The sequence below is a fragment of the Aedes albopictus genome, chromosome 3 (assembly GCF_035046485.1).
Source record: "Aedes albopictus strain Foshan chromosome 3, AalbF5, whole genome shotgun sequence".
Taxonomy (NCBI): Eukaryota; Metazoa; Arthropoda; class Insecta; order Diptera; family Culicidae; genus Aedes; species Aedes albopictus.
The window spans coordinates 165,419,592-165,435,338 of NC_085138.1; the positions used below are offsets into that span (position 1 = coordinate 165,419,592).

At 41.5% G+C, this 15,747-nt stretch overlaps 2 protein-coding genes across 5 annotated transcripts in view; both read left to right on the forward strand.

Moving 5' to 3' along the window:
- The window catches only part of LOC109402771 (SH2B adapter protein 2), a 561,576-nt gene that overhangs the window by 318,238 nt on the left and 227,591 nt on the right, over nt 1–15,747 (forward strand). The window lies entirely within an intron of this gene.
- On the forward strand, nt 1,921–11,231 carry LOC109402798 (signal peptide peptidase-like 3). Its single transcript, XM_062859977.1, has 5 exons — nt 1,921–2,493; nt 2,563–2,685; nt 2,819–3,467; nt 3,532–3,652; nt 9,899–11,231. Exons 1-5 carry the CDS (start codon nt 2,232–2,234, stop codon nt 9,965–9,967), a joined length of 1,224 nt encoding a protein of 407 aa, XP_062715961.1. The 5' UTR covers nt 1,921–2,231; the 3' UTR covers nt 9,968–11,231.

Sequence of the window (15,747 nt, forward strand, 5' to 3'; positions counted from 1 at the left end):
GGTTACCTGGGGTTGTACGCAAGTCGCTGCAGAACTCGATTTTTACAGCACTCGAGGTAATTATCCAACTCGGCAAGCCTCGTTAGATAAATGTACGGCTCGTGCTGTAAAAATCTTCGTTCTGCACCTTGTTGCGTAAACTACTATATCACCCCTCATCAAGCGTAAAACGCTGGATAGTACATAGCTACAATAAGCAAAGCTTTTAGCGAACCATTCCATTACAATACACTTGCAATACACTTTATTGTAGCTAGTACACAGTATGGTACAGGAATGGTTTTCACCAAACACCCTATGGTTAGTTTTTATCCGAGCTCGCACAAAAATGCTTCTGTCTAACAGGTCCCAGGTGCGGATCAGTTAATAACTGTGGAAGTGCTCATAGAACACTAAGCTGAGAAGCAGGCTTTGTCCCAGTGAGGACGTTACGCCAAGAAGAGAGAGAGAAGAGAGGTGGGACTGAGCGAGACAGGACAAGCATTGCACAGTGGGGAAAACCAACCGAAAAAGGCACCTACTTATTGCGGCTGATTGCGATCATTGAAGTCCATCTTTTCCGAATGGAAAAATGTCAAGGAATCGATTGGTGATAGTTTCATTCACCGGAATTGAGTGTAAGTGTCCATTTTGCCCCATTTTCCCCTAAAAACACTTTTTCTGAATTAAATAATGGTTTCAACTGATTGCGGCTAACCAACCAATTTTTTATTGATGTAGAATTGACAGGTGCGTTCTATGGGGCATACCTCGATCTGTGTCTTTGACTGGAAGTGCCCATTTAGCCTCATTTTCCCCTAAAAATACTGTTTTTCTAGATTGAAAAGTAGTTTCAACTGATTGCGGCTAACGATAGACAGGGTTACTTTCGAGGTGCTAGAGGAATTCGTGTGCCTCGGTTCCTTGCTAACGGCTAACAATAACGTGAGCCGTGAAATACGAAGTCGCATTTTAGTCTATGGTCGCATCATCAGTGGAAGACATGCCTACTTTGGGCTCCAGAAGGAACTGCAGTCAAAAAAGATTCACCCCGGACCAGATGTACCATGCACAAGACGCTAATAAGACCGGTGGTCCTCTGCGGTCATAAGACATGGACGATGCTCAAGAGGACCTGCAAGCACTCGGAGTTTTCGATCGACGCGTGCTAAGGACGATCTTCGGCGGCGTGCAAAAGATCGTTGTGTGGCGGCGAAGGATGAACCACGAGCTTGCTGCACTCTACGGTGAACCCATCATCCTAAAAGTGGCTAAAGCTGGAAGGCAGGACATGTTGCAAGAATGCCGGACAACAACCCTGCAAAGTTGGTGTTTGCTAACTATCTGGTTGGTACAAGAAGGCGTGGAGCGCAGAGAGCACGATAGGCGCACCAGGTGGAGCGTGATCTGGTGAGCGTTGGGCGAGACCGACGTTGGAGAGCTGCAGCTGCAAATCGAGTATTATGGCAGCAAATCGTTGATTCAGTGTTATCATGAATTTAATGTTGAACTAAATAAATGAATGAAGGGTGGACTAAACAGAAATTCGAATAACTCAAATTAACAATAGACATTCCAAACGAATCATGAGGTAATCCAAGTTATTATTAAAATGCTTTAAACAGACATGAAGATCACATTAGTGGCCAATAAGGATAATCAAAGGGATATTTTTATTCAAAAAGAGATGCTGAAGTGAAAGTGGTAATTTAAACTGATTTATTAGTGGAACCTTTTAAAAAGAAAAATAACTGACTGTAAGGCTTAACTCCATACTATCAACCATTCCCCAAATGTTTTGAGCATACTATGTATTGATCGTTTTCCCCTTGGTTATCCCATATCTTATCAATTTAACATCATATACTAATATCTCGTCTTTACTTTCTTTCCATTTTCAGCTCATCGACATCTAGTTTATAGATAAACACACCTTTCTCGGCCACACCACCACTGCAATCATGAGCTCTCCAAACAAACCGTTATATATAGGTGTTTGATCAGCTATAGGAGGGTCCGGGCGTTGGTAGAGTGACACAACCTTATCAGTCTGCACTCAGGTTGTACTCCTAGAGGGTTCAGCCCCATCTGGCTCAGCAGTAAATCAAAAGATAATCACGGCAAATCGCTAGTGCATCCGTGAGCCTTAGAGGCTACCAACGACTGCCACCCCGTCCCTCAACGGTCGCCAAACGAAGCGGGACCAAGTGTGGGACTTCGGTCAACCCGACCGGTCTCCGATTGCGCGCGCAATGTCGGAAGGATTCGCCGCTGGTTTGCAGCAGGACGACCTTCTTCAGCAGCAACAACAGCAGCAGCAGGGCGGTGAGTGGTCCTCGTACACCATCATGGACTCGTCCCGTGTGTCCACGTGTCTCATCTCGATGCTCCTGATCGTGTACGGTAGCTTCCGGAGTCTCAACATGGAACAGGAACAGCGCGAGAAGGAGAAAAAGCGCCAAAGCGAAAGCATGAACAACCTGATCACCGGCGAACCGGTACAGCAGGAGCAAAGTAGGTGTATTTGTGAGGTTGGGCGGAGTCGTTTGGAAGGAAATGATGTTTTTTGTTTTGGTTTTGCAGATAAATTCGCAACGTTGGACACGATGCACGCGCTCTGCCTTCCACTGGGAGCCTCCATATCATTGCTGGTGATGTTCTTCTTCTTCGATTCCATGCAAATGCTCTTCGCCGTCTGTACAGCAAGTAAGTATTTATGTTGTGGATTTCACTACATGCAAGCGTTGTATTGTTGGATTTTTAATAAGGCTCACTATCGTGAGATATAAGGGACATCGACCTCTCGAACATCTCAAGTATATTATTCTTTTCGTTTCAGTCATTGCCACCGTAGCGCTGGCGTTCCTCCTGCTCCCCATGTGTCAGTACATCATTCGGCCCTGCTCGGACGGTAATCGGATATCGTTCGGCGTGTGTGGTCGTTTCACGGCCGCCGAGCTGTTCAGCTTTTCGTTGGCCGTCTCGATCGTTTGCATTTGGGTCCTGACCGGCCACTGGCTCCTGATGGACGCCATGGGGATGGGACTGTGTGTTGCATTTATAGCATTCGTACGCTTACCAAGTCTGAAGGTGTCCACCCTGTTACTCACCGGCCTGCTCATCTACGACGTGTTCTGGGTGTTCTTCTCGTCGTACATCTTCAGCACCAACGTGATGGTGAAGGTGGCCACCCGGCCGGCAGACAATCCCGTGGGAATAGTGGCCCGCAAGCTGAACCTCGGCGGAATCGTTAAGGAACCTCCGAAGCTGAATCTACCGGGGAAGCTGGTTTTCCCTAGCATTCACAACAGCGGCCACTTCTCGATGCTCGGCCTGGGCGATATCGTTATGCCGGGGCTGCTGCTATGCTTCGTGCTCCGCTATGATGCGTACAAGAAGTCCCAGTGTACGCAGACGGCGGAAGCCGGCGTACCGCCTCCGAGGGGAGTCGGTTCGAAGCTTACTTATTTCCATTGTTCCTTATTAGGGTATGTGGTTGGTGTGGGTTTCGTTTGAGCAAAATTTGACTAAAGTTTATCGTTTTGTTTTCAGTTACTTTCTCGGTTTATTAACCGCCACCGTTAGCTCGGAAGTATTCAAGGCAGCACAGCCCGCTCTGCTGTATCTAGTTCCGTTCACATTGCTACCTCTGCTGACGATGGCGTATTTGAAGGTAAGTGCATATTCATACCATTGGGGTTCATTCAAATATTACGTAACGCAAAATTTGACCATTTTAGACCCCCTCCCTCCCCCACGTAACAAATTTTGTGTGAGAAATTTTGAAAATTTGTATGAAGCGTAACACAGAGCTACACCCCCTCCCTCCCCCCTTAGCGTTACGTAATATTTGAACGAGCCCTTGTATTGGTACTGAAGTCTGTTGAATTCGATTATCCGAGCGAAAAACTACCATTAGAAAGGGTAGTGTTTATTTGATTTAGACGTGGTTTATGAAGTGCTTCACCAGAAGCCATGGTGCTGATATCGATTGCGATCATCGACTGATGATTATGAATTTCAGTACCAAGGCTCTCGAAGATTAGCGACTAAAGTAATCCGTTGTTATAGAATAACGATGCTTTTGCTGAATGACCTCCTTTGGCAAAGGTATTGCATTGGGGATCGTCCATAAATTACGTCACGCTTTGAGGGGGGAGGGGGGGTTCAGCAAAGTGTGACGACTCATACAAAAATTTTAGAGGTTCCATACAAAAAGCGTGACATAGGGGGGAGGGGGGTTGAAAATGGTCGATTTTTGCGTGACGTAATTTATGGACGTTCCCTTGGACGAATTCGGTGTTTAGGAGGACAAAGCACCAACGTGAAGACAGAGATTTCAATCGAAATAGCCAAGCAATCGAAAACTTGTACTATGTACAAGAATCTTAAGTATCGAAAGTTGCACAGTGAAGCCTTTGAATTATGGCCACTTGCTAGAAAAGAAACAGAACGAGAAACTGCCCAACAATTACTAGACTGGAGCGCGATCAGCGTATTTATCCATGGATGATCAATGACCAACTCGCCGCAAGCGGATTTGCCGCAAGCATGGAGGTCAAGAAAACTCAATATTGGAGGTTGGTTCCTGGGTAGTGCAGTATCGATAGCGGTGCAAGAAGTTCTACGTGATTAGTAAAAGCACGGCTCGTGGTCCTTCGCGAAGTTAATCCCGAAGAAGAAGCTTGGGATAACCTGCGTTAAAGTCATCAACTTTCTGGTCGGATTGATACATAGTGCACAGTACATCGCAAACAAGCTTGCTGATGAAGGGACTGCCGAAGCAGTATGAACCGATGATCCTGGGATTGGAATTGGAGGGTATGAAGTTGTTGAACCTAACGGTGGACGTTGTCAGGACGAACAGGATATGAAGGACGTCAAGGAAGGCAAGCCAAGCGATGGAGCGTTCTTCAGCAATCCAAACCAGCAGCAGTAAAGTGCTAGAAGTTGAGACACGCTTCACAGTCCTAGAGCGATTTATGCGACGATTTCTCCTTGAATGTTTTAAATACAGGGCAGGTGAAGTGACACGTATTGCATCCGACGGCAAAGAAACTCGTCTTAAACTATCATTGGGATCCAGTTCACTATCATTCAATTGCTCGTGGAAGGTAATCGAAGATCCTCGTGATAGTAATCACTTGTCATCAAAAATAATAGTGAAAGCGTGAAAGGTCAGACCAGCCAATTCAGGTTCCTCACTAAGGATAATGATTGGCAAAAATATGCATCAGCGATATCTTTTGGAGTTGAATCCCCTCCCATCTTTGGATGAGTATCGATGCCTGTTTGAATTAATTTATTCAGAATCACAAAAACGACAAAAACAACGTGTTCCAAGTACAACATTTAAAAGAAGACCAGCCACACTAGGCTGGGATGATGATTGCACCCAGTTGTATCTTTAAAAATCTGATGCTTTCAAAGCTTTTCGTAGGCAAGCGTGGCTCAAAATACCACATGTCAAAAAGTTCGATGGGCACCCTTTTCATTTCGTTCCTATATGACGCTAGGCATGGTACTCCAGATCTTTATCAAGATTTCGCTAAACTTGAAAGACAACTGGAGAACCTACTGAAAGCGAAAAAGTGGAGTTATTGGCGACATTTCATTGAGGGTCTCTCTAGAGGAACTTCGATGATAACGCTTTTGGAGAGCGGCAACAGGCAAAACTATCCATCCTCTAATGAGAGTGATGAATACTCCAATCGCTGCCCAAGTAACAAAATTAATTTTATAATGCTTTTGAAGAATTCTCCAACACCTGTCCTTTAAAACTGAATATAAACCCAATTGCTCTGCAACACTACATCAACTCAATCATAAACCCGCCATAAGACCAAAGAGGCCCATCCTATGGTAGTCTTGGAGAGTTGATTATAAGATTTTCTTAAAACCTGTTATACTTCACAAGATGTCTTCAAGGCGAATTGATCTCTGCTTGCAGAGCACTTCAAGTGCACGATAAAATGATCATAAAATTGTCTGTTTCTGTTGCTGCCGCACTAATGCAGCTTTCATGATGGATGATTCGTTTATTTGAGTCGGTAAAAACATCATGAAAATGATACAATATTATTATTGGGATTAATTTCTACCACAAATTGGAAATATTTCCCTATTATAACTAGGTTGTCCACTGCAATGCGAAAATCATCGTATATATGATGCATGATACTTCCAAAAATTGCAACGCGCTGCGATAATAATGGAGTAATAAAATAATAAAAACTATTATTTCAGGTCAGGAGAGCAATATTAATGAGTTTTCTCAACATGGCTTCCGTCGAAATCGTCGAAGACGTCCATAATTATCGGTGGTTTTATTCAACATCACCATAAGATTGTCTCAAAATACTTTCAACTTACGCAAGAGTGAAAAGGGTAACTCAAGAATACTCTGATTTATAACGTTCTCAATGCAGCCTGGTTGATCTGCACCAAGAACGCCAAAAAACCGATATAAATTTATTTCAACTTATGCAAGGGTAACCAGTGTTACTCAAGAGTAGTTCGATTTATGACGCTCTTGATGCAGATTTATGCAAACTCCGCCGAGAACGTCATGAATCTTATGTATCAAATTGTAAATAAACGAATTAATTGCATCGCAATGCGATGATTTGTTTAAAACTATGAGGTGGTCATTAAAGTTCGATAATTTACATTAGCAGCCCGGTACCGCTGCCATCCGGAGCACCCCGGGAACCGGTCTTGATGCTGTGCAGTGTCAGATTCCTCCGGTCGGCGTTTCCCACAGGTAAGTAGTTGTTGATTTTCATAGTCTGCAGCAAAACGAATTCATCATCTATTGCATGGGAATCGACGTTCTGGTTTATCAAACAAACTTCGTTTCGGATGCTGAAACTGGAGGAGTTTGACACTGCGCCGTGACAGAGCCGGTTTTCTAAACGGGTGTTCTTGTTTGGCAGCAATAATCGATCGATCACAATCAGATTCTGATGCTGAGGTTTTTTTTTTTGAATTTTTCATTAACAAATCTGTTCTCACTCAAGAACAGTTACTCTTGCTCAAGAACGGTTAACTGAAGATAACTTCAAGAACATGTTAAAACTGACATTAAGGTCAATTGTTCTTATTGTGTTTGTGATTTTATGCGCTGAACCCCAAGTATTCTTGGAGATGTTTTTAAAACCGCACATTGCTGAAGAACAGTTGTGCTCAACAGAAACTCTTATAAAATCAATCAGACTACGCAATGCTTTCATAAAACTATCATAAAAATAAATAAAACCAGATAGAATCAAAATTGTTACTTGGGTGGGATCTTCAACTTCGCCAAAAAGGTCTGCCCAGCTAAACCGTTCTTTTGTGAAACTTCCTCAAGAGACGGCTGTCTAGACAGACCATTCTCCATGCTGGAGTTCTCTATGGCTCTTCTTTCATCAAACAATTCAGCTCCGGGACACGATATGATACAGTTTAATCTTCTGAAGAATCTCCCAGATATCGCAAAAAGACGATTATTAGACCTGTTCAACTCATTCATGGAGAACACGATGGTTCCGCATGAATGTAGATAGATCAAAGTAATAGCTATTCAAAAGTCTGGTAAACCAGAGTCTGCCCTGATAAAAAATATCATAAAAATACGATAAATTTTATTGTTACAACATCATTTTTTTCGAAAAATATTCACCTTTAAACGTATTGTAATTTACACGGCACACTTGCCATCACCCCTATTGTTCTATACCATTCGGCGAATGGCAAATGGCACTTTTACAATAAAAAATGGTGGTCGTTATGTATCTTAACCATAAAATTTTGAGAAAATTTTCATACACTTTTTCGCGAAAAACAATAGAATGTATTGTGTTTTTATGAGACATTTTTAGGGCAATTTTCAAAAGAAAACAATATATCTTAATGTTTTTTCATTGTTCTTACAATACAAATACAATTAATTGAATGGCGTCAAATGAATCGTTGTTACAATAAAAATACAATAATATTTGTTGTTATTTGTAAGCAGTTTTCGCTTTTGAAAATCCATAGATTTTATATTTCTCGCTAACATTTATATCCAGCATTTACGAGCACTAACGGCCGCCAGAATGATATGCACATTTTATGATAAGAGTCAAACACTCTGATGTCTGTCTGGTATGTGTTGCTTGGCAGCTGTTGATGAGATCTATCATCAATCTTTTCAAATAACTGCCAAATATCACAAGTCAGACATCAGGTCGTATGATTCATACCATAAATCGTTCACAGTTCATGTGGCCATTAGTATCTGTAAATGCTGAAGAAAAATGTTAACGAAAAATATGAGTTCTTTGGATTTTCAAAGGCGAAATCGGTTTACATAACAACAAATATTATTGCATGTTTATTTTAACATCGGTTCAATTGACCCCATTGAACAAATTGTATTTGTATTGTTATCAATGGTAGTTTACTATTTACTAGATTCCTTTAATTTATTGGAAAACATTAGAAAAATCATTGTTCATCTCTAGGTTCATCTTTTTCTTGTCGTGACGTCCTCACTTGGCTAAAACCTGCTTTTCAGCTAGTTTTTTATGAGTACTTCCTCAGTTATTCATTAAGAGCTTCCTCTGCCAACACGGCTTGACGTCTGTCAGTCGTTAAAGTTTTAGCGAATAACATTCGATAACCGAAACATCTATTGTCGGGCCGCTACCAAACCGGACGTCGCACAATCAAGTCGCGACGCGACCCAACTCGCGACGTTTTTGATTCATGTCGAAAGTAGTGCGCATCCTTCCCGTTGTTGTCAGCAACACAGCGCACTAGATGCGAAACAGTTGCGACACTTGTGGACCAAGAAAATGGCAAATTTTTTATTGAATGTCTGTCTTGATTCCTATCGGATAGACAATACTGTACTCAAATTTAAAACGAAAACTATAAAAAAATATGTCAAGTGATTTTGTATTTGATTATACAAACATGATCCAAGGAACAATAATATTTATTGTTATTTATTTGTTACGAATTGTTTTTAAGTGTAATTGAGAAATAAGCTCTTTTTTAATAAAAAGCCCATGAGAACTTTGCAAGCACTTTTGCAACTATTTAAAAACAACTTAAATTATTTTTTACTGATAGTAACTTTAAATTATTATAGAACTATTGAAAAACAATCGAATCAATTAGTCACTAATAAAGCTAATGTTCACTTATTGTACGAACTATATGGGCTTGATTTCTATAGTAAAAAGTAACAATATATCTACTATGTGTTTTATTGTGAACAATAAAACCAGTCATATGTTAATAATATTTACCATGTAATGAATGGTAACTTTTTATCCGGGTGACCATAATTCATGCCGCCCAATAGCTATGTTATCATGTTTAAGGAAATTGTTAGAGAAAATGATCTTATCTCAACCTGACCATGATCGAATCGAATAGCTTGCTTTCTAGCACCACTGAAGAACGAAGGTAGAGATCGTGTCCTTCCGTGAGATGGTAGGAGGTCTGCTGTTCCTGTAACAGGGCATGCGTGTGGACATATGTTACGCCATAAATCTAGTTACATAGTCCATCCGGAAGAAACACATTGGATAGCTGCAAAGCGTCTTGTGCGTTACCTCAAGGGAACGCAGAATCTGAAGCTCATCTACAGCAAACAAACAGATGAACAGAACATCTCTTCGGATTCAGTGATGCGGACTGGGACAACGATGTTGAGACGTGACGTTTCAAATGTTGGATACGTCTTCATGTCTTCATGAAGTCGTCTTCACGAAGTCGGGCATATTACAATTTTCGAATTTCTGCCAATTCGTGTGCTTTGCGAACCACTAAGCCGTTGTAAACTAGTATTATTGTAGCTCTAAGATTATTTTGTCGTGTTTTCTCGGATCAACATCGTTTCCGTTCCGGTTTAAATCTAAAACATATCTTTCCTACATTTTAGGGTGATTTGAGGCGGATGTGGAGCGAACCGTTCATCATACAGCAAGCATCCAAGCAGTTAGAAGTTTAAGCTGTAGTTATCATTTACATTTCCTGATTGGATACAACAAAAACACACACATAGAGAGATACATACAATAGTATTAAGGCTACGTTGAGTAGAAAAAGAAAACTGAAAGGAGAAAAAGCATTACAAAACCTAGAGACAAGCAAGACAAGGATTTTAGCAGTTAAGATTGTATACATATAAGAGCAGCATAAGAAAAAACAAAACACATTTTTCTGATATGAATGTATTTAGTGAATCAAGACAGTGAAGCATGTGCGGATGAAAATGCACACATGTGTTTAAAAGTTCACACACACCCACTAACACAAAACCTATGTTGCATTCGTGAAATCGCGCAGAAGTATGAAAATGAACAAATTATCTAATACTATTCATTCAAGTGAATATAGGACTCATATGCGAATCAAAAGCATAGTACAGCTATAGTGTGTAGGGAAGCCGACGACAGTACATATAGGAAACAGGTTTATCATTCACAGTTACACCGTAATTCATCTTCCGTTCATTATTCATCCATCATCCGCGAGAGTAGTGCGTACCCGCGCGATTAGTTAGAAATTCATCAGTAAGCAAGCAGCCAATCAATGTCATCCTAGTTTTAGTATCGCTTCTAGTTTCGCTATTCTTTTATTTGAAAATAGCTACGTCCTCATTATGCCCAAATGAATGTTTTCGAATGCCGACAAGAAAATAGAAACAATGAAAAAATGCTCTTATATCATGTACGTTTGTGTAAACTGGAATCAATCAGTGGATGCAACGCCCAGTTGAGTCAAATTATTAGTGAGCTTAGAATTTGTGTGAGAACAATTACGATTCAAGAAGTCCACGCGTTATCAAATAAATATTTTTGGGCAATAAAAAATTGAAACGGAAGTGACCGCAAATCGCGAACAACTCAAATCATCGTCACTCGTGAAGCTTATATTTCACGCGAGCATTATCTGTGTTACAATCTCATTATAAAAGAAAAAAAGAAAAATGACAAAATTTAGCGCAATTCCAATTGAAGCAAAAAACGAAATTAACCCCCGCCCCTCCCCTTTTTGGAGCTGACAGTTCACAAACACACTCACTCACAGGAGACGCGTACATGCGCGTAATGATGATAAAACAAAGGATAAATAAAAATGTGATAATTTTGTATAATTTCTATCCTTTGCACTCTCTGTGTATGCCTATCTCGAATGTATACCTTATGATTTTTTTAAACATGAAGAAGTCTGTTTAAATTAGCGAAATAAAATCGTTTTTGAACATTAAACTGGTTTGTTTTATTTGAATTTCCGTTATCCCTTATATAGGTATAGTAACCCTCGAGTTCTGAATACGGCTTGGAGATTCTTTCTCTTCTTTACATTTCTGCAACTCCAGAGTTAAGTGTAGAATTAGCGTTATGTTAAAATACACGTAAATAAATAAAAAACCCAGAGTTTATTGCAGAGCACTTCCTTCCCAGAGTTTATTGCAGAGCTGAAAGCTTTCAGCGCATGCATATAGCGACTAAGTGATCCGAATGTATATTCGCTCTGCGGTATGTGTGGACATTGGTTATATCCGAGAAGAATTTACCGTCGATTAGAACGTGGTCGATTTGGTTTTCTGTTTGATGGTCGGGTGATCTCCAGGTGGCTTTGTGGATATCTCTCGGGGGAAGAAGGTGCTTCGGACTACCATACCACGGGAGGCTGCAAAGTTTACGCATCGCTGGCCTTTATTATTCGATACAGCACGCAGGCCGTTTTGCCCGATTACCGGTCAGTACATTTCCTCCCTTCCTACCTGCGCGTTTATGTCGCCGACAACGATTTTCACGTCACGCGGCGAGCAACCATCGTATGTTTGCTCTAACTGCGCGTAGAACGCTTCTTTGTTGTCATCAGGTCTCCCTTCCTGTGCGCAGTGGACGTTGATGATGCTGTAGTTGAAGAAACGGCCCTTAACTCTCAACATGCACATCCTTGCGTTGATCGGCTGCCACCCGATCACACGTTGTCGCATCTTGCCCAACACTATAAATCCTGTTCCCAGTTCATTGGTGGTGCCACAGCTTTGGTAGAAGGTAGCCGTTCGATGCCCGCTTTTCCACACTTTCTGTCCAATCCAACAAAGTTCCTGCAACGCCACGATGTCGAAGTTGCGGGAATGTAGTTCGTCGTAGATTATCCTGTCACATCCTGCGAAACCTAGTGACTTGCAATTCCATGTTCCAAGTTTCCAATCGTGGTCCTTATTTCGTCGCGTGGGTCTTTGCCGATTGTATCGAGTCGTATTTTCTCCTCACTCAGAAAAAATAACACATTAAATTTAACAGTTCTGCACTTAAATTAAGACCAGTTGCTTCTACACTTGAAAACTATGTGCAGTGCTATTGAATCATTTTCGATTCAATCATGATAGAACTTGTGGGGTATGAACAAAACTGAGTAGCATTCCCCATGCGTGTATTTCCCCTAGCAAGCATCAGTGACAGCCAGCACCATGACGGGGTCGTCGTCAGTGTGATGCTGCCTCATTGACGAGTGGACTGTTGGCGGAGCAAGTCGCCATCACCGTGAGGTTCCGTATTATGCCAAGTGATTCTACTGCAGTTTGCTAAGATGGCGGGGAACGGATTGTTCCAGTGAGTTGCCCGGTATTCACAGAACTTATGTGCGACGCTTTTGGTTTTCAATCGTTTTGAATATGAGTTACAATGGAATGAATAATAAACGTATTTCCACGTGGCATTGGCTTCAAAATGTAAATAAATGCAAACTTTGAAAATTTGTCAATGAAGTTTATTGTATTTCATGAAAAAAGTACCAGATACTAAACACTAGATAGAGCGATTGTAAACGGAAAGGCTGAGGTGATCCCGTCGTGGACTTCACCGTTCCCGAGACCGTTCCTTCAGCACTTGGGAGAACCACCGGATGCTGGTGTCGGCACGACGACTATTTCGGCTGTGGAAGTTCGTCATTTTTGTATATGATATGATATGATGATAGAAGTGTACCCACCAACATCGCAAGGATTACCTATGGCTGCAGAATCATTCCGGAAGGGAATGATCTACCTGTTGGTTTGTTGTAGCAGGGTGAGTTAAAATCGCTGAATTCCTTCGGTAGTCAACAAAAAGTTGCTAGCTCATGACAAAAGACTGGCTACTCCACGAACTTAAGTCCGGTCATCAGTTCATAAAACTCCCGTAGGCTACCCCTCCTCGTGTGTATGTGTAGACCCAGCAATATGAACATTAAAATTTTAGAATATTATAAAACAGAATGATATTGCGAAAGAGCGTAAGTAAAGATATACAGTGGAAAATATTAGAATACAATCAAAAAAATAAAAATAAATTACCTGATTACACCTGAGAGAGTATGGAGGATTAAGTTAACCTTTATGAATCAATTGTACTACATGTTGAAAAAAGAACAATCTCACCCATACGATACTTCGAATCGTTCCAATAATTTGCTCCAAGAATAGCAGCTGGCGTATGCCACAGGTACACCAACCTCAACCTAAACGCTTGGTCCTTCTTATTTCAACCGCAGAAATGCCTCTGCGTCCTGCTCCCAAAATTCGATAGTGAAATGGAATCGCCACATCAACCAGGGATCCAACCAGCTCCAGCAGGAGTTTCGCAGTCATTGCGTAGCCACGTTTTCGGCGATGCAACGAGCATTTTTATTTTGAACGTCCAACACTGCACCAACGTACATTTTGATGCACAAAACACTTTTTCTGAGCGAAACTCCCGACGAACACGGCACACGGAACTTTCTTCTCCTTCTTTTCTGCCTTGGAATATTAAATGGTCCGGGCTAACTGGATCACACCAACGTTCTTTTCAGCACAATTGCAACCAAAACTGATACACCAATTGGCCTCCTAAAGTGAGGTTAAGTTTTGTGAAATCCCATTTCGTATTTTAGTAATTGAGTCGTTTCAGAGAAAATTTAATGTGGGATCGGGGTAGAAAAATTCATTTTATCGATAAATTTACCAAAAAATTAATGATTCAACTGTTGGGGAACTGGTATTTCCCTTTCAAACTTCCAAATTTTCACGACATAACCTCAACTTTTAATCGCCAATCGCGAACATCAGGATTTAAAAATTAGAAAAATTTGATTAAAAAATTGAAAATAAGTGACGGGAGCGAAAAATTTTCACTTCCGTCAATAGGCGCGGCACACTATGATGTGGAAGTTCGTCATTTTTGTCGCTAGAAACTCTATCGATTCCGATGCTGCAATAGGATTTAACTGAATGTTAACACACAGACAAACAGACGTATCACTTAGAACAAAGTGCGACAAAAATCATCGTCACGCAAACATAATCAAGGATGGATATCTAGTGATCATGATAAGATCTCAAATATGTCGCGGTTGGAAGGCATCGCGCGATCATAGCAACAACGATAGAATTTTGTCGTCAAGCATTCATAACAACCCATGCTCCGCGAGTAATGAATCGCTCGGCATGTGCGGCCGCGATGCGATCGTTATCATGAAGTCGAAATGATAAATTTCGATTTTCGATCACTTTTTGTGCATTCTTATTGCTGAAGCTTCACAATCTGCCAGAGATGGCATTCCACCGTAGCGATTCACTGCGGCGTCAGTTTATCGACCACACTGGGGATTTGATCATTTCGCACCACACCAAGAAGCCAGTTTCTCTTGTTTTGGGTGATGGGTAGACCAAACGCCAGTGTGTGCTCTTGCTCGTTCGCTTTGGATCGAGTGTGGCTCACTCTTTCGCGCGCTTCGCTCTCACGCGCTCTCCCGTGTTTTCACCCAGCAGTCACCGAATCAGCACCATGGTGTCACTGGAGTGAGAACTCTTCGGTTTTTCACCGCAGCGCGCACTCTGGCGCAAAAACCTCAATGGAGCGCGCGCCGGGGTGATTTTTTACACATTCACCGGAGAGAATTTTAAAGCGCTCTCACCACACTGTTGTGTGGCCCGGTGCTCAGGAAGCTAAGAGATTTTGTTCTACTCACCATACTTGCGCGCATTCGAATCTCAGTGGTGGATCCACACAAAAGAGACTGGCTCCTGTTGAGATGCACAGCGTGAGGGGTGTATTTTCTATTTCTCTTTGCTACACTGAGGATATGGACATCTCTGCAATCTGCATATGAACGTAATATTCCAGATCATGAATTTTGGTTCCGGGTGCAAAAGTGGCCATAATCGTAATGAATAAAGTTTATCGCGACTTGTAACATGATCCGATAACGATAGATCCCGCGATAAAGCGTGCATCAGAATTTTGATTGCTCTGTGATACGAGCACAGCGCGAGGGTGTCGCATCATGCTAGCACAAGAACAACGGCTATCTTTGATTGTTCGTATGGTGTATCATTTATCGTTAGAAGTGATTTTCTTCCATCCTTGAACATAATCGCCAAATGCTATTTTGCTGTGATACGCAAATCCACTGAGTATATGGCGGTAGTGAGCAAACGTCAAACAGGAGCAAAAATGATGCGAGCGATTTACGAACTACGGAATATTTGAATAATCCGTTAAAAAGGGAAACGATGGGAAGTGAGTAGAGTGAGACGTCTGTTTGTCTGTGGTTAACACTTGACATGTTATAAAGAAAGAATTATGTACTTACCTTCGAAAATATTCATTGTGCCGACTGACTGATTTATTCCAACGGCACGTTTTCGTGCAAACATTCGTTTCCTGTGCGCGCCATTGGGGTTTCTTGTTGATTGGCTTGCTTTTAAGTTTTATGTACGACTGGTTACTTATCATACAGTTACACTTG

Bases quoted from the DNA above. Each gene is read 5' to 3' on its own strand.
- LOC109402798 (XM_062859977.1), top strand. From the start codon at position 2,232: ATGTCGGAAGGATTCGCCGCTGGTTTGCAGCAGGACGACCTTCTTCAG. The intron at 2,494-2,562 runs GTAGGTGTATTT...TTGGTTTTGCAG, and splicing joins ACCGGTACAGCAGGAGCAAA to ATAAATTCGCAACGTTGGAC. The intron at 3,468-3,531 runs GTATGTGGTTGG...TTTTGTTTTCAG, and splicing joins TTCCATTGTTCCTTATTAGG to TTACTTTCTCGGTTTATTAA.